This window comes from Hyaena hyaena, unplaced genomic scaffold (genome assembly GCF_003009895.1).
Source record: "Hyaena hyaena isolate Hyena2069 unplaced genomic scaffold, ASM300989v1 scaffold_153, whole genome shotgun sequence".
Lineage (NCBI taxonomy): Eukaryota > Metazoa > Chordata > Mammalia > Carnivora > Hyaenidae > Hyaena > Hyaena hyaena.
Window position 1 is genome coordinate 468,219 of NW_024080785.1, and position 25,142 is coordinate 493,360.

The 25,142-nt window shown below is 34.3% G+C and overlaps 1 protein-coding gene across 1 annotated transcript in view; it reads right to left on the reverse strand.

The window, feature by feature from the left end:
* The window catches only part of DPY19L2 (dpy-19 like 2), an 87,677-nt gene that overhangs the window by 20,237 nt on the left and 42,298 nt on the right, over positions 1-25,142 (reverse strand). Inside the window, exons 12-16 of the mRNA XM_039239128.1 lie at positions 21,028-21,087; positions 15,767-15,847; positions 13,517-13,618; positions 12,307-12,378; positions 9,231-9,277 (exon numbers count right to left, since the gene is read on the reverse strand). Coding sequence (XP_039095059.1) covers positions 9,231-9,277; positions 12,307-12,378; positions 13,517-13,618; positions 15,767-15,847; positions 21,028-21,087 — 362 coding nt within the window. The remainder of the gene's footprint in view (positions 1-9,230; positions 9,278-12,306; positions 12,379-13,516; positions 13,619-15,766; positions 15,848-21,027; positions 21,088-25,142) is intronic.

Below are 25,142 nucleotides of genomic sequence, written 5' to 3' on the forward strand. Positions count from 1 at the left end.
GGAAGAACTCTCCTCCAAAGAAACTCCAGGAAGAAATGACAGCTAGAGAACTGCTCAAAACAGATATAAGCAACATAACTGAACAAGAATTTAGAACAATAATCATAAAATTAATTGCCGGGCTTGAAAAAAGCATGGAGGACATCAGAGAAACTATGGCTACAAACAATATGGAGCTTAAAAAGTTATGGTGAATTAAAAAATGCGATAAATGAGATACATAATAAACTGGAGGTGTCCAATGCACGGACTGAAGAGGTAGAAAGGAGAATAAGTGATTTAGAAGACACTATTAAAGAAAAAGATAAAAGTGGCCTTGCTGGTCGCGCATAAGCCTGCGCACAAGCCCTTTGCATATTAGGTAGAGAGATGTGGCTACTCTGTGTATATCGGCATTTCAGACCTCCATGGCTACTCCGCAAACACCAATGCCTCAGGTGTGAAAGCAGTGCTGCTGCAGGCTAGCCAGAACCCCACACCCACAGTTGCTTTATGAGTATGGCCACTTGATGCACACCCATGTCCCACAAATCGTCACCAATGTGAGCTAGCCAGTGCCCCACACCCTGAGACCATTGTTGCTCCATGAATGTGCATGCCTGCAGTCCCTGAATTGTGCCTGTTCTGTGTACACTCACATCTTAGGAACTGGATCCACCACTACAGTGGGCTAGCCAGAACTGCTGGAGCCCAGAGCTGCTATTGCTTGTCAAGCACACGAGTTCCAATTCCTAGCAACACAGCTGTCTCATGGTCACCCATGTAGCAAACACCAGTGCCACCACTACCACAAGGGCACCCACAAGACAAACCCAGTGCCAAAGGAGATGCCCTTTACCACAACATGAACCACGGGAGAAAAGAAGATCAAGGGGCCCCTGAAGTTTTACCACTGTAGATCCCAGCATATCACCCCCCATTACAGATATCCACAGCTGTGGTCCTTGAAGACGCTTGCAATCTTCACTGATGCTAACCTCAGCTGAGAGGGCTGCACAGATACTACAGTGTTGGGCCTTCCCCGGGAATGGAAACAGCACACCTTACCTGACTCCTTGTACCCACCTCTCCTCACCAAAACCAGACCCTAAAGTCTGAAAGAGGTGATTGCTCCATAAAATATGAAGAGACTGGGGCAAGGCTACAAGAAATGAAATATCAAGAAAGTATAATACAATCAAAGAACACAATAATTTTCCAGTAACTGACCCCACAGAAATGGAGATCTGTGAATTGCCAAATAATTGAAATAATTGTTTTAAGAAAGAGCAGTGAACTACAGAGAATACAGACAACTAAATAAAATTAGGAAAACATTATATGAATAAAACAAGAAGTTCAACAGCTGGGAATTATAAAAAAGAACCAAATTCTAGAGCCAAAAAATGCAATAAATGAAATGAAAAATGCCATGTACAGCATCAATAGCATACCTGATCAAGCAGAAGAAAGAATCTGGGAACTTGAACACAGATACTTTGAAATTATCCAGTGAGAAAAGGAAAAAAAGAAAAAGAAAAAGAAGGAAAAAGAGTGAAGAAAGCTTATGTGAATTATGGAACACCATCAGAAGAGACAATATTTACATTATGACAGTCCAAGAAGAAGAGAGTGAGAAAGGACAGAAATCTTATTAGCTAAAAACTTGCCAAATCTGGAGAAATATCTGGATGTCCAAGCACACAAGACTCTAGGTACCAATACAAATTAACCCCCTCAAAATTCATTAGACACATCATAATGAAATGTCAGAACCAAAGACAAAATATAATTGTTGAAGCAGTAATTATCTCATAAAAGGGAACCCTCCTCCCCAAGGCCATTATCAGATTTCTTAGCAGAAACCTTGCAGGTCAGGAGAGGATAAGAGGATATATTCAAAATCGTCAAACTAAATAAAAAATCTGCCAACGAAGCAAGGCATCTGGGTGGCTCAGGTGGTTAAGTGTCTGACTCTTGATTTCGACTCCAGTCATGATCTCATGGTTTGTGAGACTGAGCCCCACATCAAGTTCTATGCTGACAGTGCAGAGCCTGCTTAGGATTCTCTCTCTCCCTATCTCTCTCTGCCCTTCCCCCACTTGTGTTGTCTTTCTCTTTTTCTCAAAAATAATAAACCTGAAAAAAAATCTTCCAACTAAGAATATTTTACTCAGGAAAGGTATCCCTCAGATAAAGTGAAATAATAATTTTCTCAGACAAACAAAAGCTGACGGAGTTCATCACCACTAGATTTGTCTTCCAAGAAATGCTAAAAGGAGTTATTCATGCTGAAATGAAAGAATGCTAATTAGTAACCTACACATATGTGAAAGTATGAAGCTCACTGTAAAGTTAACTACACAAATTAGGAATACTCTAATACTGTAATAGTGATTTATAATCACTGAACTCTAGTATAAAGGTAGAAAGACAAAAGTATTTAAAAATAAATACAGCCACAATAATTTGTTAATGCATACCATATAAAAAGATTTAAATTGTGACATCAAAAGGATAAAAAGGGGAAGGGGAAGTAAAAAGGCAGAGATTTTATATGTGATTGAAGTTAAGTTTTTATCCACTTAAAAGAGACACTTACAAGATGTATTATGTAATAAGCCTCATGAGAACCACAATGCAAACAACTATAGTAAATACACAAAAAATTCACAGAAAGGAAACAAAGCATACCAGTATGGAAAAGGAAGACAGCATGAGAGGAAGAAATGAAATATGAAACAGAAAGCAACTAGGTAGCAAAACAACTCTTTGTCAATCAATAACTGTTTTAAATCTAAATGGATTTAATTCTCCAACCAAAAGACAGAGAGTGGCTAAATGAATGAAAAAAACAAGACAATTATATGCTACTACAAGAGGGTGCCTGGCTGGCCGTCCTAAAATGGTTGTTAAGAGCATATGACTCTTGATCTCAGAGTTGTGAGTTCAAGCCCCACATGGGGTGTAGAGATAACTTAAATAAATTTTTTAAAAAATTAAAAAAGAAACTCATTTTAGCTTTAAGAACACACATAAAGTAAAAATGGAGGGATGAGAAAAGATATTCCATTCAGATGGAAACAAAAAGAAAGTAGGGGTAACCCTATATATCATATATATGTTTATATGTATATATATATATACATATATATATAAACATATATACATACACACACACACATAAATAGACCTATCTATGATATCTATATGTCATGTGAAACAGACTAAGTTGACAATGTTAACAAGAGACAAAGAGTGTCACTATATAATAATAAAGAGGTCAATTCATTAACAGGATATAACTATTGTAAATCTATATGCATCCAACATCAAAACACCTAAATAAATTAAGCAAATATAAATGGATCAGAGAGGAGAATAAGAAAGCAATGCAAAAATAGTAGAGGATCTCAATACTGATTTCAACAATGGATGGATCATCCAGACAGAAAATAAATTAGAACATATTGGACTGGAACTACACTTTAGACCAAATGGACCTAACAAATATATACAGAACATTTCATCCAATAGCAGCACAATACACATTCTCCTCAGATGCATACAGAATAATCTCTAGGATAGGGCCTATGTTAGGTCACAAAACAGGTCAACAAATTTAAGAAGACTAAAATCATAACAAGTATCTTTTCTGACCAAAATAGTATGACACTGGAAAATCAATAAAAGATAGAAAATTCACAAATACATGGAAATCAAACAATCTAATCCTGAACAATTGATGAGAGAGATGAAAAGAAAATAAAAAATATTTTGAAACAAATGAAATAAAAACACAACATACCAAAACATGGAATGCAGTAAAAGCAGTTCTAAGAGGGAAGTTCATCCTGGCAAATTACTATATTAAGAAGAAATATTTCAGGGGCGCCTGGGTGGCTTAGTCGGTTAAGCGTCCGACTTTCGCTTAGGTCATGATCTCGCAGTTCGTGGGTTCGAGCCCCGAGTCGGGCTCTGTGCTGACTGCCAGCTCAGAGCCTGGAGCCTGTTTCAGCCTGTGACTCCCTCTCTCTCTGACCCTCCCCTGCTCACGCTGTCTCTCTCTCTCCTAAAAATAAATAAAACATTAAAAAAAATTAAAAAAAAAAGAAGAAATATTTCAAATATATAATTATATACCTCAAGAAACTAGAAGAAGAACAAACTAAGCCCAACATTAGCAAAAGGAAAGAAATAATGATCATGAGAGAAATAAATAAAATAGAGACAATAAACAATAGAAAACATCAATAAAACTAAGATCTGGGTTTTTCTGAAAAGATAAACAAAATTAATAACCCTTTAATGAGACTAAGAAAAAAAATCGAAGATTTAAATAAATAAAATCATAAATGAAAGAGGGGACATTAAAATTGATACCACAAAAATACAAAGGGTAATGAGACTACTATAAACAATTATACACCAACAAATTGGACACCTCAAGAAAAGGACATATTCCTAGAAACATACAACCTACAAAGACTGAGTTACAAAGCAATAGAAAATCTGCATAGACTTAAAACTAGTAAGGAGACCGAATAAATAACCAAAAATCTCTCCACAAAAAGAAGTGGAGGGCCAGATGGCTACACTGGGGAATTCCACCAAACATTTAAACAAGGATTAGTGCTAATCCTTCTCAAATTCTTCCAAGACATTTAAGAGGAAGGAACATTTCCAATCTCATTTTACAAGGCTGGCATTACCCTCATACTGAAGTAAGACAAGGATGATAAAAGAAAAGAATATTGTAGGCCAATATCTCTGATGAACATAGATGCAAAAAGCTCCAACAAATACCAGAAACCTAATTCAACATCATATTAAAAGGACCATACATCATGAGTAGGTAGGATTTATCTTTGTAATGCAAGGATAGTTCAATATATACAAATCAATAAATTTGATGTGCCACTTTAAAAGAATGAGTATTAAAAACCATATGATCACCTCAACAGACACAGAAAAACATTTGACAAAATTCAAAACCCCTCCATGATAAAAACTCTCAACAAATTAGGTACAAAAGAATGTACCTCAACATAATAAAGGCACACAGCTAACTTCATACTCAATGTTGAAAACCTCAAAAGCTTTTCCCCAAGATCAGGAACAAGACACAGAGGCCCACTCTATTTCCCTCCAGCACTGTACTGGAAGTCTTAACCACGCAATTAGGCAGGAAAAAGAAGTGAAAGAAATAAGAAAGGGAGAAGTAAAACTATCTATGTTTGCAGATGATGTGGCCTTACATACAGAAAACCCTAAAAACCCCACCAAAAAACTGTTAAAACTAATAAATGAATTCAGTAAATTTGTGGAATACAAAGTTAACATATAAAAGTCAGTTGCATTTCTACACTATCACAGTGAACTATCTGAATGAGTAATTTAGAAAGCAATCTCATTTATAATAGTATCAAAAACAATAAAGCATTTCACCAAGGAGGAGAGACCTGTACACTGACTACTGGAAGACACTGATGAAAGAAACTGAAGACCACACAAATAGAAAGATATCCTGTGTTCTTGGTTTGGAAGAATTAATGTTAAAATATTCATACTACCTAAAGCAATCTACAGATTCAAAGCAATCCCTATCAAAATGCCAATGACATTTCTCACAGATATAGAAAGAACGATCCTAACATTCATATGGAACCGCAAGGACCCACAATAATCTTGGGAAAACAGAATGAAGCTGCAGGTATTGTACTTATTGATTTCAAACTATATCACAAAGGTATAGTAATCAAAACAGTATGGTACAGGCATAAAAGTGGATACATGGACCAATGAATCAGAATAAAGAGGCCCCAAATAAACCTATGTGTATATGGTCAATTTACCTTTGATAATGGCACCAAAACAACATGGGGAAAGGATAGTGTCTTCAATAAATGGTGCTTGGAAAACTGGATATTCACATGTAAAAGAATGAAATTAAACTCTTACACCACTCACAAAAATTAATGGATGAAAGGCTTAAATGTAATCCCTCAAAAACTCCTATGAGAAAAAACTCCTAAGAGAAAAAACAGGGAAAAAGCTCCTTGATGATGATTTTTTGTCTGACACCAAAAGCACCAGCAACAAAAGCAAACATAAACAAGTGGGACGGACCACATCAACTAAAAAGTTTCTGCACAGCAAAGGAAACAATCAACAAAATGAAAAGGCAATCTATGGAATGGGAGAAAATATCTGCAAACTATGTATCTGATAAGGAATTAATATCTGAAGTAAATAAGAAATTCATACAACTCAATAGCAAAAAAATAAATAATCTGATTTAAATGTGGGGAAAAGACCTGAAGAGACATTTTTCCTAAGGAGAATAGGAAAAATGCAAATGTGCTCAATATCATTAATTATCAAGGAAATGCAATTCAAAACCACAATGAGATATCACCTCGCCGCTACTGGAATGGCTATTCTCAAAAAGACAGAAGATATATGTTGATGAGGATGTGGAGAAAAGGGAAACCCTGTGTATAGCAGGTGGGAATGTAAATTGGTACAGTCATTATGGAAAGCGGTATTGGAGGTTCCTCAAAAATTAAAAAGAGAACTACCATACGATCCAGCCACCCTACTCCTGGGAACATATCCAAAGGAATCAAAATCCATATTTTGAAGAGATATCTGCACTTCTATCCATGTTCATGGCAACATTATTCACAACAGCCAAGATACAGAAGGAATTTAAATGTCTGTCACCAAACAAATGGATAAATACCTGGTACATATAAGCAGTGGAGGATTATTCAGTCATTAAACAAAAGGAAACTCTGACATTTGTGACAACACGGATGAACCTGGAGGGCATTATGCTAAGTGATGCAGGTCAAAGAAAGACAAATCCTTTATGGTATCACTTAAGTGTGGAATCTAAAAAAAAAAAGTCAAATTCAGGGACAGAGGAGAATGGTAGTTGCCAGAGGCTGTGGAGTGGGGGCTAATGGGGGTGATTTATATCAAAAGGTACAAACTTTAGTTTTAAGATGAAGTTCTGAGAAACTAACATACAGAATAGTGGTATAGTTAACAATACTGCATTGTATACTTAAGTTTGCTGAAGGCATGATCACACACAAAAAGAGCATTCTCACACCACAAAAAGTAACTGAGATGTGATGTAAGTGTTAGATGTATTAACTTGATTGTGGTAATCATTTCACAATGCATATGTATATCAAGTCATTGTGTTGTATACTTTAAATATATACTTATTATTTGGCAAAAAATAAAAATTATGAAAGAAAGTATGTGGAAATAATGATTTTGAAGTATGTATTTCTAGGCAACAAATTAACACGGAAAATATGTACAATTGTGTGTGACTGTATAGAAATTCTAAATTTCTATAAAGCGAAGACCATTAACTATAAATTGACATCCTAGAAGAAATGTAATAGGCAAAAGGTTACTATTTATAATATAAATAAAAATACCCTACAAATCAATTTTCAAATGGACAAGATATACAAATACACCACAGACATTTGAAAGATGTAAAACTTCCCACCACCCCCCGCTTTTTTTTTTTTACCTGTCAGAGAGAAAAAGTTCAGTTTGATAGTACTGATGTTCATGGAGATGCACGGAAATGGACGGACACTCTCATCATAAGTTCTCAGTATTTATCAAATTATAAACATTTATACATTATGGGTCCAAAAGTCCCATTTCAAATATTCTAAATACTCAAATAAGTATGCAAAGAAATATGTACATAAATGTTCATTATTCTTAGCACTTGTTATGACAAGACGATAAATATAATCTTAACACCCACTGATGTGGGACCGGCTGAATACTTAGTAATCACTCATGATGAGGAACAATAAAAGGTGGAGACCACTGCAAAATATGAGGAAGATCTAGGGAGACACCCAAGATATGCTATTAAAAAAATTAAAAGTTAATAACAATAATATTGAGTCTATTTTTTATAAAACTATTGTGTTTTGGGAAGTGTTTTCTAGAATGATACATACAAAGTCACTTACGATCAGCATCAATGAGGAGTAGCTGTAAGGGAGGGAAATGTGCCCTCTTTCCTTGAAATATGATTTCATCTGAATGTATTACTATATGCATGTATTATTTTTGTAATTTAAAAAACTCCTTTGCCCATGCACACACACACGCACACTCCCCACCCCTCACCCCCCCACCCAAGGTTGTCACTTTTATGAATGTCAGCACCTCCTTCTTTTGAGCTAAATATCTTCCACCCTTTGGTTCCCTCAAGTCTGTCCTCTTCCACATTGCACCTTCTCAAATATTTGAAGACGGCTGCAGTATACTTCTCTATTCTCTATTACCCAATTAAATATCCCAGGTGCTATCATGTATTCTTTATGTGAATAGCTCCCACGGCTCTAAAAACATTCTTTTTACAATGTCAAGGCATATTTCCCTGGGCTCTATGTGACAAGAACAAAGTAGTGTTGGTCTAGTAAGCCCCTTGATTTGGATTTCAACAAATAAGGTTTAACCATTTCAACCACAGGGTTCTATTTAGCTCTTCTAGCAACCATATGAAATGCTTTACTGAAAATATAAGGATGGGATACGGGGCTCATGGAAACTCTCTGTACTATCTTCACAAATATTCCATAAGTTTAAAACTGCCCTAAGAAATAAATTTCATTAAAGACATCAAATTTAACGATATATCTATAAGTATAAATTTTAATTTAAGATTTTCCTCAGAAGGAGGTTTTCTTCACAATCTACTTCTCATGTCCTGTAGCAATGTGTGATTTGAGTTATATTTTTCTTACATATGTTTATGCCATAATTCTAGTGACTTCACTAAAACCACCAAAAAAAAGTGATATAGCAAATGGCTTTACAATAAATGGAGAATAAGCTATTTCTTGACTATGCAGAAAAATAATTCTGTTTTCTCTGAAAGTCAAAAAAAATTGCCCAAATAAAACTTAAGCTTACTTCTGTTTATGGACTTTAAATTCTAGTCATATATGAACGTTAAACTAACTTGTTTTAAACTTTTCATTAATTCAAATATCAGTGTCTCTAAAACAAGTCCAAATACATAAGAGAATCTCTAAGAATCTCTAAAAATAATATATTCAGTCTTTTTTTTAAAGAGAACATTTAAGATTGGTTCATGTCTTTCTTAATCAAAAAGCTGATTTAATATACATTCATTTAATATTACGGTAGTTATTTAGTAACTGAATATAGTATAATTTAAAAACAATTCTAATTACCTTTGATAAGTGTTTGCAGATAAGACACATGAAATATCTCGAGTAGCCTGTGAATAGAATAAATTAAACTTTTCTAAGGAATTATGTGACATTTAAAATGCTCTAATTCATTAACATAAACACCCCTACTAGGAAAAAGTATCTTAATTGTTAAAATGAGTCCTCAGAAACACTTTAATCCCACCTTTGCCCCAGGCAAATATTTTCTTGCAGTTCTAAGTTCCTCTGGTATTAAAAAAAGAAAGGAGTGTTGGAGTAAATCTTTTTTTTTTTTTAATGTTTATTCATTTTTGAGTGAGAGAGTATGCACAGGGGGTGGGTGAGGGCAGAGAGAGAGGGGGACAGAGGATCCAAAGTGGGCTCCTTATAGCAGAGAGCCCAATGCAGGGCTCAAACTCATGAACCATGAGATCATGACTTGAGCCAAAGTCTGACGCTTAATCGACTGAGCTCCCCAGGTACCGCAGAGTTGAGATAAATCTTTAAGGCCCATTTCAACTCTAAAATTCTAAGCCTTTACGTGCGGACAACTCCTTACTAGAGTTTGTTTATATTTTACTGGGAGGGAAGTGGGCTAAAAGTGGGGAACTGGTTTCCATTAAAGGGGGCTGCTTCTTCCATATACTTTCAGATACTATCTTAACATTCCAAGCATCCCCACTCCCCTTCTCCACTGCAGTCCATACTCCTGCTTCATTGAAACTTCTGATTATTATAAAATTAGCTATGGCATATCTGCTTCCCTGATCTATCTCAGCGACGAGTGAGCACTGGGAAGGCCAATGAGTACCTCTGACAATGTACCTCAAGATGGTGAGGGAGGAAGGAGGGTCAGAGGAGTGAAGGGGAAGATGGGGGCTAAATTGGGCCAAGGAGGCTTTACCTACAATCCCATACAACTTAAATGGTAAGACAAAAAACTTAGAGGGAACTTAAAATTTTACACTGTGCAGGATATGTGCTTTAAAACTCAGAAACAATGAAAAAATAGAGTGAAATTTGAACTCTCATTTAAAATTAAATCTAAGTTTAGAATTTTTAACTTCTCTCATTTGTTCAAGAGTATTTTTTATGGATGAATGTTTAAAGTGACATGAATGAGATTCTAGTCACTTAGGTAAGCAGGAAGCCTGTTTGGTAGTATAGTTGATAGAATACATGCACTTCGGAGAGTTTAAGATTTTGTAGTGTCACAGAAAAATCATACTATATATGCCTCCCTTCTATCTTCCCAGAAGCAACTTCACACAAGTGAAAACGTAAATTTAGACCAGAAGTATCCTTGAGGTGAAAAATAAGCCATAATGGGACAAATTAACACCAGGAGTTTACATGGAGGTAGAAAGGCGTTAAGCTGGGTGCCTGTATGCGCATGTGTGCATGTGTTTGCGTGTTTGCGTGTGTGTGTGTGTGTGTGTGTGTGTGTGTACTCATGCACGTGCGTGGTTTGAGCTGTGGTGTGTTTGGGGGCCAGTTTATGAGTCTTGGATCTTAGTAAAACAAATAGTAATAGTAGATCCAGCTCTCATCTTCTCCAACACTACCTATCTCCTCACTGAAGAGTTAATTCCTTCACTAACCATCTAACTGGGGCCTTGGAAGAGTACCACCATTCGCCATGATGGAATGGAAACAGGCTGGAGAGCTAGGTAGAGCCCAGGGGACATGGTGCGTAGTTTACCCATTCCTTCTCATTACCTCTGTCCTCTTTCCAAGTGATCCCTAGGGAAATGGATCAAGGGAGAAATAACAGAGATCAAGGTAGAGACAGGCTTCTCCTAACTTATTCACATTTTACATGAAAACACAGGAATGAGAAAATGTGGGAACTGCAACCACACACACAAGGTATGCACGGTGACTTTACGCACAGAAAACTGGTTTGACCAGGGCCACCCCTGGTATGGTGGTAGAGAGATGCTACTACTATCTATATGAAAGTATAAAATAAATACATATGGACTTAAGACAACTTGCAAACAGTATGACAAAGATGGCTCAAAATTGCAAAAAACTAAGACCCAGGTTCTTCAGGCTTTCAGATACACCACTTCCAGACCAAGAAAATCTGTCAGAGGTGTTTTACAATATTATTTCTTCTATTGTTAATAATATTTTATTTTATTGGGAAAACAGTGTACACACAGACAATAACTTTTTAAAGAACGTCTGTACAAGTTTCTCCTGTGTGAGTCTTAAAGTGGATTAAGACTTCCCTGAATGTGCTTTATATTTAAAAGCTACCAAACTGTTACTTTCCTTTTCCAGCACCTATAACAATTGCAATTCTTTAGTCATTGTGTGATTATTTGTTTAATGCCCCACACCCCAACCACCCCACTGAGACTGTAAGTTCCAAGATGTCCCATTGGGACTGACAATGTGACTATAGTTCATAGTACATAGTACGTAACTGACAAATTTCTTTTCAAAGAATAAATAAGTATATCTTTTCTAAGCCTAAGTGTCCATCAACAGATGAATGGATCAAGAGGATGTGGTTTATCTATACCATGGAATACTACATGGCAATGAGAAACAATGAAATCTGGCCATGTGTAGCAACATGGATGGACCCTGAGGGTGTTATGCTGAGCGAAATAAGTCAGGCAGAGAAGGACAAATATCATATGTTTGCACGTATAGGAGGATTAGGAGGAACTTGACGGAGGAACAAGGGGGAGAAGAAGGGTGGAAATGGTGGGGGAAAGGGAGAGAGGCAAACCATGAGAGACTCTTGAATGCTGACAAAAACTGAGGACTGATGGATGTGGGAGGGGGCGATGGGCATGGAGGAGGGCACTTTGGGGATGAGCACTGAGTGTTATGTGGAAACTAATTTGACAATAAACTATTTGTAAAAAAAATATCTTTTCTAATGAGGCTTTCTAAAAACCCCATATAATATCAGATAAAGTTCTGAGTAAGAAATTTGTTTAATGGGGGGGGGGGGGGTAGGGTTCATCCTAAAAATAAAATAAAATAAAAATAAAAATAAGATGGAATTCTGAACTACATTTCCATTACAGCCCTTATCTTGAACCCTAAAGCAAATAATAAACATTTTTAAATATACCTTTTTAAAGACAAAATAAGTAATCATCATAACAACTGGAAGCAATAATGTCTTTGTGTATCTCAATGGAGTCTGAAATAAAGCAAATTATTCAAAAGTCACTTATTAAATATTATATTAAATAAGTAAAAATCTATGTCACAATGAAATTTCATAAAGGTAAAAATGTTTTTGTCATTAATACTATATATTTATCAATCTTCACCTTCTAATATAAGAATGAAAATTATAAGTTATACAAATGTACCAATAGTTTTTAACAACCAATAGTTTTTAACAACCAATAGTTTTTAAAAACCAATAGTTTTTAACAGTAAAAACTATTAAGCAAAAAATTACCTATATATTATCTTTTCTGTTCTTTTGTTTTTATCTTTCCTTTAATTAAATAATATTAATTTTTAAATTTTGTGTTTACTGATCCCCAGGCCCTACATTATCATTTCCTGGGCAGCAAAGTTCCATTATTTTCACTGGTGAAACTAGAATGAACAAGGAAGAAAGCCAGCCTACATACTTACTGTAAATATGAATAAGTATGGAAAGACATTAGCAGCTAAATAATTCTCATGACCCATTAATGAGAATTAATTGGGTCAGTGGTTTACCATGCCACTAAATTAAATACTTTGAAGGTACGAATGAGGCGATTTTCCTCTTTGTAGTCCTACAGCAAACAGCCTCACAAATAATTAGTGCTCACAGTAGTTTTTGAGTAAATGTATGACTATGGATAGATAAGAGAATAATGTATGATTAATAGTATATCTTTCCTGGCAACATCTTGTTAAAGATTTTTATAATATTTGATGTATTAAATGAAATATAACTAAAGTTTTTAAAAACCAAAACAAGAACTTAGATTTATTTTTCTTGAGTAGTCCCATACTTCTATGTGACCTACACTGTTAAAGTAATTGAACTGTAATAATAGTAATTCACTGTGGATTAAATAGTATGGTAAGCACTCATACTGGATTATCTCATTCCACCATCATCAATAACTCTATAAGATAGGGGTCACTGTTTACTCATTTTACACATAAAAAAACAAATAAGGAATGCTGTATGAGTAGTAAAAATTATAGTAAAAAATGATAAAGTTGGTTGTCTCTGAATAAAAATTTGAGTTTCATATTAAAAGGAAAACAAGAGCAAAAAACCATCATACCTACGGACAAGAAAAAAAAAAACAAAAAAACGTTCATACCGCTTTTTCCATGAAGTCAAATTCAGGAGCACATGTGTAAATCAAGGTATCAAAATCTGTATACCTTAAGATTCTGGCTGCTATAAGGTCACTCAGGCGAATCTGGGAAGAAAATAAAGTAAAATAAATTAAAATTATACTAATAATTATGGTCAATAATTGATTTGTTTTAATACTAATTAAGTCTACAGAGCAGGTAAATTCATGGGTACATGGATGGCCCTCAAAGAAAACAAACCAAAAGAATTGAGTGAACAATACATTGTTATGTACTGAATTATGAAGAAAACTGAAAACAAAGAGAAATATCAAAAGAAATGAAAAGCGGAAAGAGGTCAGAAAAATAAGCGGAGATGATAATATAAAGAGTGAGTTAAGATCAACACTCACTAGGCAGAAACCACCATGCAGTTAATCATCGTTTATCAAGGAGGAAACAATCTCACATCAACCCCTTTCACCACAGAGTGTAAATCATGAATGAATATATTTTCTATGTGTTGTTATTTTCACAAAGCTTCATATACTGATTACAATTTTTGGTGTTTCTTGGACTTTTCAGGCATACACTCTAGCCATTAAATATAACAGCTATTCATCATAAGAATTATAACAACTACACATAGCACTTTGATTTAGTTACTTGATCTCCAAAGCCTTTGAAATAAACACCACCAACCAAACTCACTATAGAACTCCTATTTTCAGTTATTTATTACCCACTGTCAGTGAGACAATTATTTTTCCACTGCATTCTCAGAAGGCCAAAAAGGAGAAAATATTTGGCACGTAAACCTTAATTCAAATTATTTTACAGGAGCAAAATTATTTTATATGAAGTGTAATAATTATCTGTGGCTTTCATTTGTTTATGGTTCCCCTTATCTACCAGTACCAAGGATAAATTTAGAATTCACTTTATTTTTCTAATTTTGACTAGGCCTGATGCCTAATAATAATTTAACTAAACCACTTTCTTTACAAGTCTTTCTCACAATTGTCACATACATGAAGCCACTTAGGAGAACCAAGGGGATATGTGTTTGTGCATAAGATTTGTAATGAGTGGGTGACAACGTGGAACAAGGCAGAAAGAAATCCCTAGACCAACTTAACAAATAAATGACTTAGGAGGCCTCAACAAAGTTCACCATAAAATGTTCAGCCTCTACAGAATAAAAAGGGAAATAAAAAAGAAGTATATCAGAGATACCAGAGAACAGCAGCAACAAATAAACCTAATAAATCACCATGCAGAGCTAGCAATAAATGGCAAATAAATCCTTACATTTTGAAATTTTATTTAACTTGAACATGTATGCTAGCTCAATTCTACAAGAGAGTGATAGCACTTGACTATTTAGAGAGTAAGGACCATAATCTGTTGTTAAAGATGAAGAAATTTCAGCATTAAGACAGGGCTCTAATTGGATAGTGTTAGATGAAGTACATTTCAGAGTAGGTTATTGTGTGATTCACTCATATATGCTCTCATAGCCAATATCCAAACATAAAGTGTCAAGGATCAAAAGTAAATTCCTGCATTGTTTTCTGCCCCCTAAACTGGTTAGCTAAGTAGGGACTTAAGCCCTTTGACAAGGGCTATTATGTAAGATATTGGCTTTAAAACAAACACACGCCACATATGAGGGATAGGTCCATATATTTTCTAGAAGATGAAAAGATAAAGGATTTTTAACATTTCCCACTTTCCTTTTACATAACAAGAAAAGCTTTAAAAATATCAAGTCACATCTTAATTTTAGTCCATAACTATACATAAACTACATTAAAATTTTGACTTTAATATTTAAAAGCCGAGTACAGACTGCTCATATGTTAACATTTTCAATATCTGAGTAACTTATTATTTAAATAAATGATGATTTATATCATTTTAATCTTTTTTTAAGATTTTATTTTACTCCTTAAGTAATCTCCATTACTTGAACCCACCACCCTGACATCAAGAGTCGCATGCTCTACTGACTGATTTAGCCAGGTGTATTTTAACTGAAATATAAACACACAACTACTTAAGATATTATTAGTTTTTTTTTTTTTTCTGGATGGCTACGTCAGCATTCATTGATATGGTTTTTTCCTAGTGGGTTGAAAAGATCACTGAACTGTAGGGTTTTGTTACTAGTATGCCAAAAACTAACTCCAGGACCTTGAGAAAACTATCTCTAGAAACTAGAGAGGTAAAAATAGATGGTTTTACAGTTTTCATCACTAGAAAGTACTTACATGATCTGAAACACCTAATATTTTAGATGTCAGGAATTTCAAAAGAATTGTTCCGCACAACCAGCCAAAGCCTTGAATCAGCTAGAAAGTAATTGAAAGAAATAGAAGTCAGACACTACAAATCCTAAGTTACCCAGATACAATATTCAATTATATCAGTAAGTGGTATGGGAAATTTTAATCATGGTATGGAATAATTGTATTAGTGATATAGTCTAGGAAAGGTTGCTTCTTTAGAAAATTTTGATTAAAGGCAAAGAATTGAAACAGATGACATTGGTATAAACTACATAACAACATTGGAGTTATACAAATTCTAAAAAAATTTTTTTCAAGTTATTTCTTTTCAATTTCTGTGAATAAAGGAGTTATATGTTTGGTTCCAAATATGATTTCCTAGCAGAAAAGTTATTTTTTCAAAAATAGGATTAAATATAAAATATTCTTCTACCATTCTTTTGGAAATATAATTATATGACTCCTTTTTCAAGAAAGGAAAATTTCAAAACTTAGGCTTTCATTTTAAGGAGAGAAATAGAAACTAAAACTCACGTAGGGGTTTCTGTTGTTTTGTTTTTTGGCTAACCTTGATTAGAAAGAGCACAGATGTGGACTTCTAGGTAGCCTGAGGAAAATTATAGCAGCCTAAGTCCAAATCTCTCCACACTCATCCAACAAGTAGGACAATGCAATCATAAATATAAAAAACAGGTAACAGTACAAACTTCAAATTACCTGTAAATAGAAAGAAACAACACATACAACAAACTTAAACCTCAATTTCCTGATTTAAGCCTTTTCAGAGAATGAAGGGAATCTCAAAATCATGCAGAAGAGGGGAGAGGGATGTGAGGAGTCCCAAAATGAACTGAAATAACCAGAGGGAGAGGAAGTCCACCTTAACATGTGGGAAGAGCTGGGTAGTCTGAAGAATGGACTACAGAGCAGGGGCTTAAAGGGCTCAGTATAAGAAGAACTGACCTCAGAAAGGCATTACTTCTGGAAAGAGAGGACAGAAAAAGAGAGAGAGAAACCCTCTGTAGAATGTGTGGATAAGAAAATAAGCAAGAAAAGAAAATCAAGTATCCATAAAAATAACTGAGAACCGAACAAAAGACAATCATACAGTCACTGAAAGAGGAAGAAGATAATAACTGACAAAACCAAATTTTGTTACACTGACAAGAGGCTGCATCTGGATTAGAAAACACCTGCTCTGACCAAAAAATAATTAGATGAAAGATGTCTCTATGATCTATAATGTAGCTTTTATTAGAAGGTAACAAAAATGAGAGTCAAACATTTCAGCTGTTGATATTGATTCCAATGAGTGATAAAAATCTTATAAAGCAGAAAAAACAACAATACAGAATTAAAAACTGAATTAAGTAAGCTCAAATAAGCATTCAGAGATATAAAAAATTTTAGCTAAGAACAGAAACGGACAAAATCAGAAAAAAATTGAGAGTACTTATTAAATATAGAAAAGAAATGGAAGAAAAAGGGGAAACCATTGAAAAATGAAGACAATCTCAAGGCAACCAAAGCAGAAGAGATTTAAATAAAAATTCAAAGTAGAAGATAGGCAACATGTTTATAATTTGAGTCCCTGACAAAGAAAAACTGAGCAATGAATTGGCACTAGTATTTAAACTACAATCCAAGAAATCTTCCTAGAAATAAAAGACCCATACTGACATGTGGAAAGGAACCACCAGGTATTGGAAAAATTGACCAGTATGGTGAACTACCTCAAGACAGAGCCTAGTAAAAGTTAAAAATGAAGAAATATTTCATAACTCTTCTAGGCACATAACTTAGAAGGCAAGAAAATTTGGCCTGTGTGATATATGTTAAAAGAAACATAAAAGCAAATAAACAGTGTATAAGCATTTTCAAAACACTCCAGGAAGTGGGATGTAAGGGCTTTACATCTAGTCCATCTGTCATTCAGGAATAAAGATTACAGAAAAACAGCTGCAAGTATGCAATAATTGAGGAAACAACTTTCCTATAGAAAGTTAAAAATGAAAGAGAAATGTGTAATGAAGTATGTAAAGAAATTGTAAATACAATAAAAATAACATAACATTTACATCATCAATAAAAATCTTCAAATTCTCACAAAACGAGACTTAACCTGTGCTGTACAAAGATGTACAGAAATAGATTCAAAAAGGTGACCAAAAAAAAGTGGCAAAAATGCACCAAAGCTAATAAGAAACTAAAGTTTATAATCCTAACATCACTAAGTTTCACACCAAAAAAGCATTAGATACAGAAATTATTTTGACACTAAAAGACACAATTCATGAAGAAAATATAATAAGTATGAATATCTCCATACTGCAACCATCTTTATAAAACAGAAGTTACTAGACATTCAAGGAGAAATAGAAACACACTAATACTAAAATACTTAAATACACTTTTTCAATACAAGAGAGGTCAGTGGGCAAATAAATAAATAAAGATATAAAAGACCAAGACATTTAAAAATAAATTTTGTGAGTAAATTTATCAAAATATGTCTTGTTAATAAAGGATACACCTTCATCTGAAGCACACATAAAATATTCACCAAAAAATAATCATCCTTTAGGTCAGAGAGGAAGCATCCAGTAATTCCACAAACTAAAAATATTACAATCTTCTCTCATCATGTAATAAAACTAGAAATTAATAACAAAGTCAAAAGACCAAAAGGTTCTTCTTCCTCAAAATTAACAAACTTTCTATTAAAGCAGGTCTTAAGTGAAAGAGTAACAAATTTTTTTCCCAAATATGATCATGAAAACTATATATTAGGAATGAAGAAAGTCATGTAAAACAATGATCAGAAGAAAATCCATGCCCTCAAAACCTCACATCAATAAAAATGAGAGAAAAAGTAAATTAATTAAAAGTTGACTCAAACATCTAGCTAAAGAACAATAAGCCAAGAGAAAACACATGAAAAACTCAAGAATAGTCTATTACATTTACTCCTTTATGCATTTATTTTTCCTTCCTGATGTTCTAAGATTCCTCTGGTCATTTACTTTGTGCCTCAAGAACTTCCATTTACTATTCTTTAAAGATTGCTCTGTTAGCAACAAATTCTTAGTTTTCCTTCATCTGAGAATGTCTTTTATTTCCCCTACACTCTGAAAAGACACTTTTCCTGGACATTTAATTTGCAGTTGACAATTTCACCAGCATTTGACAAATGTTATACTATCTCCTTATGGCCCCATAGTTTCAGATGAGAAGGCTAATGTAATCCGAATCAGTTTTGCCCTATAGGTAACACATCATTTCTCTCTGCTTTTCAGATTTTTTGTCTTTAGTTTTCAGAAATTTAATCATGATGTGTTTTGGTATGGATTTTGCTGGGCTTATCCTACTTGGGATTCATTTGGTTTCTTGACTCTGTAGATTTATGTCTTTTACCAAATGTGGGTAGACTTTCAGCCATTACATATTCAAAATTTTCTCAGCCCCACTCTTTTACCTCTTCTTGTATAATTTCAATGATACAAATATTAGATGTATGTATGTATATGTATCTATATGTATGGGACTAGAAGCAAGAAAACAGTGGTAGCAATGAGAACGCTCAGCATTCAGACCTTGGTTTCTAAATACCACATGGAGTAAGATATACAATATAATCTTTATTCCACAGGTATGAAAGAATTACTTGGAATAGTAAAATGCCAAGATTTTTGGTGGGGAGGGGAAGGGGGTTGCAAGAAAAAGTGTTAGTTCACAAAATATCTTTGCTTTTCCTTTTTGACTTTTATGGGAAATAAAGCCATAAAAGGCCAGAATATCCTTTGTATTGTTTAGAAGACTAATAAGATTTGTTTCTCTCTTTTGCAAAAGACTAACAATATCAATTATAAAACTAGAAATTAATAACAAAGTCAAAAGACCAAAAGGTTCTTCTTCCTCGAAATTAACAAACTTTCTATTAAAGCAGGTCTTAAGTGAAAGAGTAACAAATTTTTTTCCCGAATATGATCATGAAAACTACATATTAGGAATGAAGTTTTGAACATTAATTATATCTCAACTTTTTTCTCCTGAGATTTTTGTTTCTTTGAAATTCTTGAGTTGAAAGCTTAAGTTTTACTCTTTCCAGTCTAAAACTGAAAAGAAGACAATAAATCTTCTTCCTAGTACACCTTTGGCAGAATTCCCTAAATCTCCATAGATGCATTCTGGTTGTTGCCATTTTCAATAGTTTCTAATGGAAAATTTAATTTTGAGTTCCGTTATTAAATGAAGATCTTTGAATTTTCCATTGATTTCTTGGCTTAATCTTCTAAAAATTGCTAATTTTTGTGAAGTAAAAAAAATCATATATTAGAAGAGTCATGGTCATCCACTAATTCAAGTACACAAATATTTCTATACTTGAAAGTAAGATATACCCTAATTTCCCATTAGGGTTGGGAAAAAGCCTCAAGCAGTGAGTAACTGGCAACTGAATCCAATTTGTCCTTTTGCATCCTGAGTAGAAATCTACCTTATCTTACCATAACTTCTCCAGCATTCCCCTATTAATATATTATATGTAATCACATAGTTCTTCAATATGGCAGGTTTTATTTTTTAATAGGTGTACATCTACATCAAAGATCAAGAGATAAAGAAGGACTGTCATCTGTCCAGTATTATAAGAATTAGTATTTGCAGTACCTACCTAATAGTATACTACGTTTACTTGGAAACAAAACATGCAAACACAGAAGTAACATGGGCCATCCATTTATATATGTGGGAAGAAGTGAAAAGAAGATTGGGCGGTGCCTGAGTTGAAATAAGAAAGGTTGGGAGACTGTAGGGAAAATGTTACAGGGACAAAAAATAATAGAGTATAATGTGGGAAGCAGAAGAACAAATAGATAATAGATAGATGTAGAGAAAAGTACAATGGAAAGTGGGGGCAGGACTACATACTAGTTATTTTGAAGAGAAGGTTAATAAATCTAAAGGGAGAAACTCAAGGCAAATAGAAATTTAGAAAGCAAGGCAGTAAGGGTATATACATAGCAGGATGAAAAGGGAAGAGAGGCGTGAGAGTGGTGCTGAAATAAATTAATTCATTTCTTGATAATGACTTGTAGATATTGCTGAGGACTATTTCTTGCCCTATATTAGTAGGTATTATAAGATTACTGTCTATAAGTCATTCAAGTTTTAAAGTATACTGTCTGTATTCAGTTTCTAGAAATAAAAAGTTTGAAAAAATAGTTAAAATTTTTTAATCTTACCCAAAAGTTGAGCTCAGATACTCTCAGTTTTTGAATTTGATTTCTCTTTAGAATCATCACCTAAAATGCACATGATATAAAACAAAACAATTAACCAAAATTGACATTTTACATGAATGATATATTTTAAAAATTATCCAGCCACCGCCTTCCATCTAGGCTCTCACCAGCCGTTTTCCTTTTTAATTGTTGATTTTTCAAAATTTGGACATGGCAAATTCCCTTGTAGTGAGAGCTCAATGCTTTATGTACCAAAAAGTTGCTGCCAGAATCAAGTTAATTCCTCACTGAATTAGTTGGGATGCCTTGTGCAGGTCACTCCTCTGAAGGTGTAGATGGTTTGTGGGAGGTGTGTCCATGCAAGGATATATGTTAAGTCACCCAGCAAAATTAGTGGTCTAAAATAACATGAAAATTCTTCCTCCCCAAATTCCTAAATAAAATATTTTTAAATGTTTTAAAACTGCCTAACTGGGGGCAGCTGGGTGGCTCAGTCGTTTAAGCATCCGACTTTGGTCATGATCTCGTGGTTTGTGAGTCTGAGCCCCGCATTGGGCTGTCTGCTGTCAGCAGAGTCTGCTTAGGATCCTCTGTCCTTCTTTCTCCCTCTCTCTCCTCCCCCATTTGTGTGCTCTTTCTTTCTCACTCTTTCTCTCAAATAAACAAACACTTAAGAGGTACCTGGGGGTGGAAAGTACACAACTATAGAAAAACAGATGATGTTAGAACTAGAAAGAAATTTAGATGAAAGAGGACGGGGGAGAAGGGCTCTAGAGTTACTATGGGTGCTAGATGCCAGGCATTGTGCCATGTGGGTTGAATATTGTAGTGTGATGCCATAAAAATAAAAATAAAATATTTTAAAAATACCTAACTGAACTTAAGAAGAAAGAAAATGAATTTTCCAAATGCCAGAAAAAGCAGATGACCTTAAAAAAAACAAATAGGAGAAAACTTAGGGTAGTCTTCAAGGAGAACTGCAGAATAAAGTTGCAACTAGGGGCTTACATCAAAAGCAGAAAAGGGCCTGGGACTATGGAAGGTCAGAAGCTGGACTTGAGACATGCATAAAGCTGGTGTCTTCAAAAATCATACCCTTCAGTGCTATCAAGTAAATGTTTATGTCCCCCACCAAATGCGTGTGCTGAAACCCTAGTATTCACTGTGACATAATGGGAGCTGAACCTTTGGGAGGTAATTAGACCATGATGGCAGAGCTCTCATGAATGGGACTAGTGCTGTTATACGAAGAGATACGGGAGAGATGTCTCTCTCGACCATGTGAGGATACAGTGAAGACATATGTCTGAAAATCAGGAAGAGAGCCCTCAATAAGAAACAAATTGGCTGGTATCTTGATCTTGGACTCTCCAGCCTCTAGAACTGTGAAAAACAAATTTCTGTGTAAGTCATCCAGTCTATAGTACTTTTACTGTAGCAACCCAAATTGACAGAGACACTCAAAGACTAGGAATATTCCTCCTGTCATTGCTACAAGCTGATAAGGTATTTGTTCAAGTTTGGTTTGGGAACAAAAAGCTTCCTATAAGAAACTGAAATCTTAGACCTTTGTATTACTTATATTTGGAGTTGAATTTTGTAAGCATCTAGTTAGTTAGTTCAGGATGAGCCAGGATTCCTAAACTTCCAACAACAGGAAAATATAAATGTACCAAATTATATACTACAACCTGTTTGTAAATGCAAAATATAGGAAACAATCTAGATGTCCAGACAGGACAGTATTTGAAGCATCTATGGAACATACTCAGTGTAGTACTATGGAACTATACAAAGAATGAAGAAGATCTCTATGAAATTATATGGAGTGATAACCAGGATAGGTTGTTACGTGATGTCTACAATAGGCTGACAAACCAAAGTGCAGAAGACCATAGTATTCTACCTTTCATGTAAGTAAGAGGAGATATAATAAAGAAATATATGTAATATTTATTAGTGCAAAAAAGAAAAAAAAACAACTAAAGGAGAAAACTAGAAAACCAATGAGATATCTTTCAAGAAAAGTAGGACCAAGCTGAAAAGAAAATTGGAGAGAATAGGGTAGAAGGAATGAGAGGGAGTGACATTTTCTGAGTACAACTTTTTATATATTTCTTATTCTTAGAAACATGATAATATTTCACCCCCAAAATAAAGTAAGTAATTAAAATCAATCAGGATGGAATTGCTACTTCTGGTCCAGTTGATATAACAGGAACCATACATACTCTCCCATCTGAAACAACTAAACTCAAGCAAAATAGATGATAAGAAACTACATGAACAATTAGATGCTAACAAATTGGATTACATAGAAGAAAGAGACACATTCCTAGAAGCATACGATCAAGACAGAATCATACAGCAACAGAAACTCTAAGCATACCTATAACTAGAAAGAATATTGAATAAATAATCAAAAACCTCCCAACAAAGAAGAGATCAAGACCAGATGACTTTGCTGATGAATCCTACCAAACATTAAAAAAAATTAATGTTAATCCTTCTCAAACTGTTCCAAAGACTGCAGAAGAGGGAATACTTCTAAACATACATATTAAGGCCAGCATGACCCTGATACCAAGGCCAGACAAGGACACTATGAGAAAATTTACAGACCAATATCTCTGATGAACATAAATGCAAAAATACTTAACAAAATATAAGCAAACCACGTTTAACAGCACACATTAAGAGGACCATACACCATGATTAAGTCAGATCTATCTTGCAATTCTAGGATGGCTCAACAAATGCAAATCAGTTAATGTAACATGCTGCATTAACAGAATGAGCGATTAAAAATCACAAGATCATTTCAATAGATGTAGGAAAAGGATTTGCTAAAATTTAGTATTCTATCATGATAAAAGCTCTCAACAAACTAGGATGAGAGGGAAATTACCTCAACACAAGAAAGGTTATATTTGAAAATCCCACAGCTAACATCATACTGAATTGTGAAAAACTAGACTTTTACTTTAAGATCAGGAAGAAGGCAAGGATGCCAACTTCCACCATTTCTATTCAATATAGTACTGGAAGTCCAACCTTCAGCGATTAAGCAAGAAAAGGAAATAAAAGGCATAAAACTTTGGAAAGAAAGATGTAAAATTATCTGTTTGCAGATGATGTGATTTTTCTACATAGAACACACACACACACACACACACACACTTGGAATAAATTCTGTAAAGAAGCACAACACAAAATCAACACACAAAAGTATGTTGTATTTCTACACAATAACAATGAAAACTCTGAAAAGGAAATTAAGAAAACAATCCCATTTGTAATAGCCTCAAAAACAAAAGTATTAAGTAATAAACTTAGCCAAATAGGTAAAATACTTAATACACTGAAAACTACAAAACATTACTGAAAGAAAACTAAAGACAAATTGAAAGATAGTATTTGTCTTTATCTTATTTTACAAAGCATGATGCCCTAAAAGTCCATCCATGCTGTTAAAAATGGCAGGGGGGGGGCACCTGGGTGGCTCAGTCCATTAAGCATCCACTAGAGTGGATTTTGATCCACTTGATTTCGGCTCAGGTCATGATCTCGCATTAGGTCATGATCTCATGGGTTCATGAGATCAAACCTTGGCAAGGGCTCTATGCTGAGAGCACAGAGCCTATTTGGGATTCTCTCTTTCCTCTCCGCCCCTCTCCCACTCATGCACACATTCTTTCTCTCTCTCAAAATACATAAACATTTTTAAAAATGGCAGGAAAACCTTACATATTTACCTTTAGCTACCATTGCCTGTGCCCTTCATTTGTGTACAGCCAGACTGACATCTAATATATCATTTCTTCCATCTGAAGGACTCCACTTAACATTTATTTTAGTGAAAATCTGCTGGTCATAAAGTCTTTATTTTGTGTTCATTTTTGAAAGATATATTTTCTGGGTATAGAATTACAATTACAAATTCACCACGATTTTTTTTTCTTTTAGTATTTTATAACAATGTTCCTTGACTATCTTATTGCTTGCATTTTTTTCTTATGAAAACTCTTCTGACACCCTTACCCTTTGCTCTTCTATATTTAATATGTCTTAATTCTCTGGCTATTCTTAAGATTTTCTCTTTATCACTAATTTTG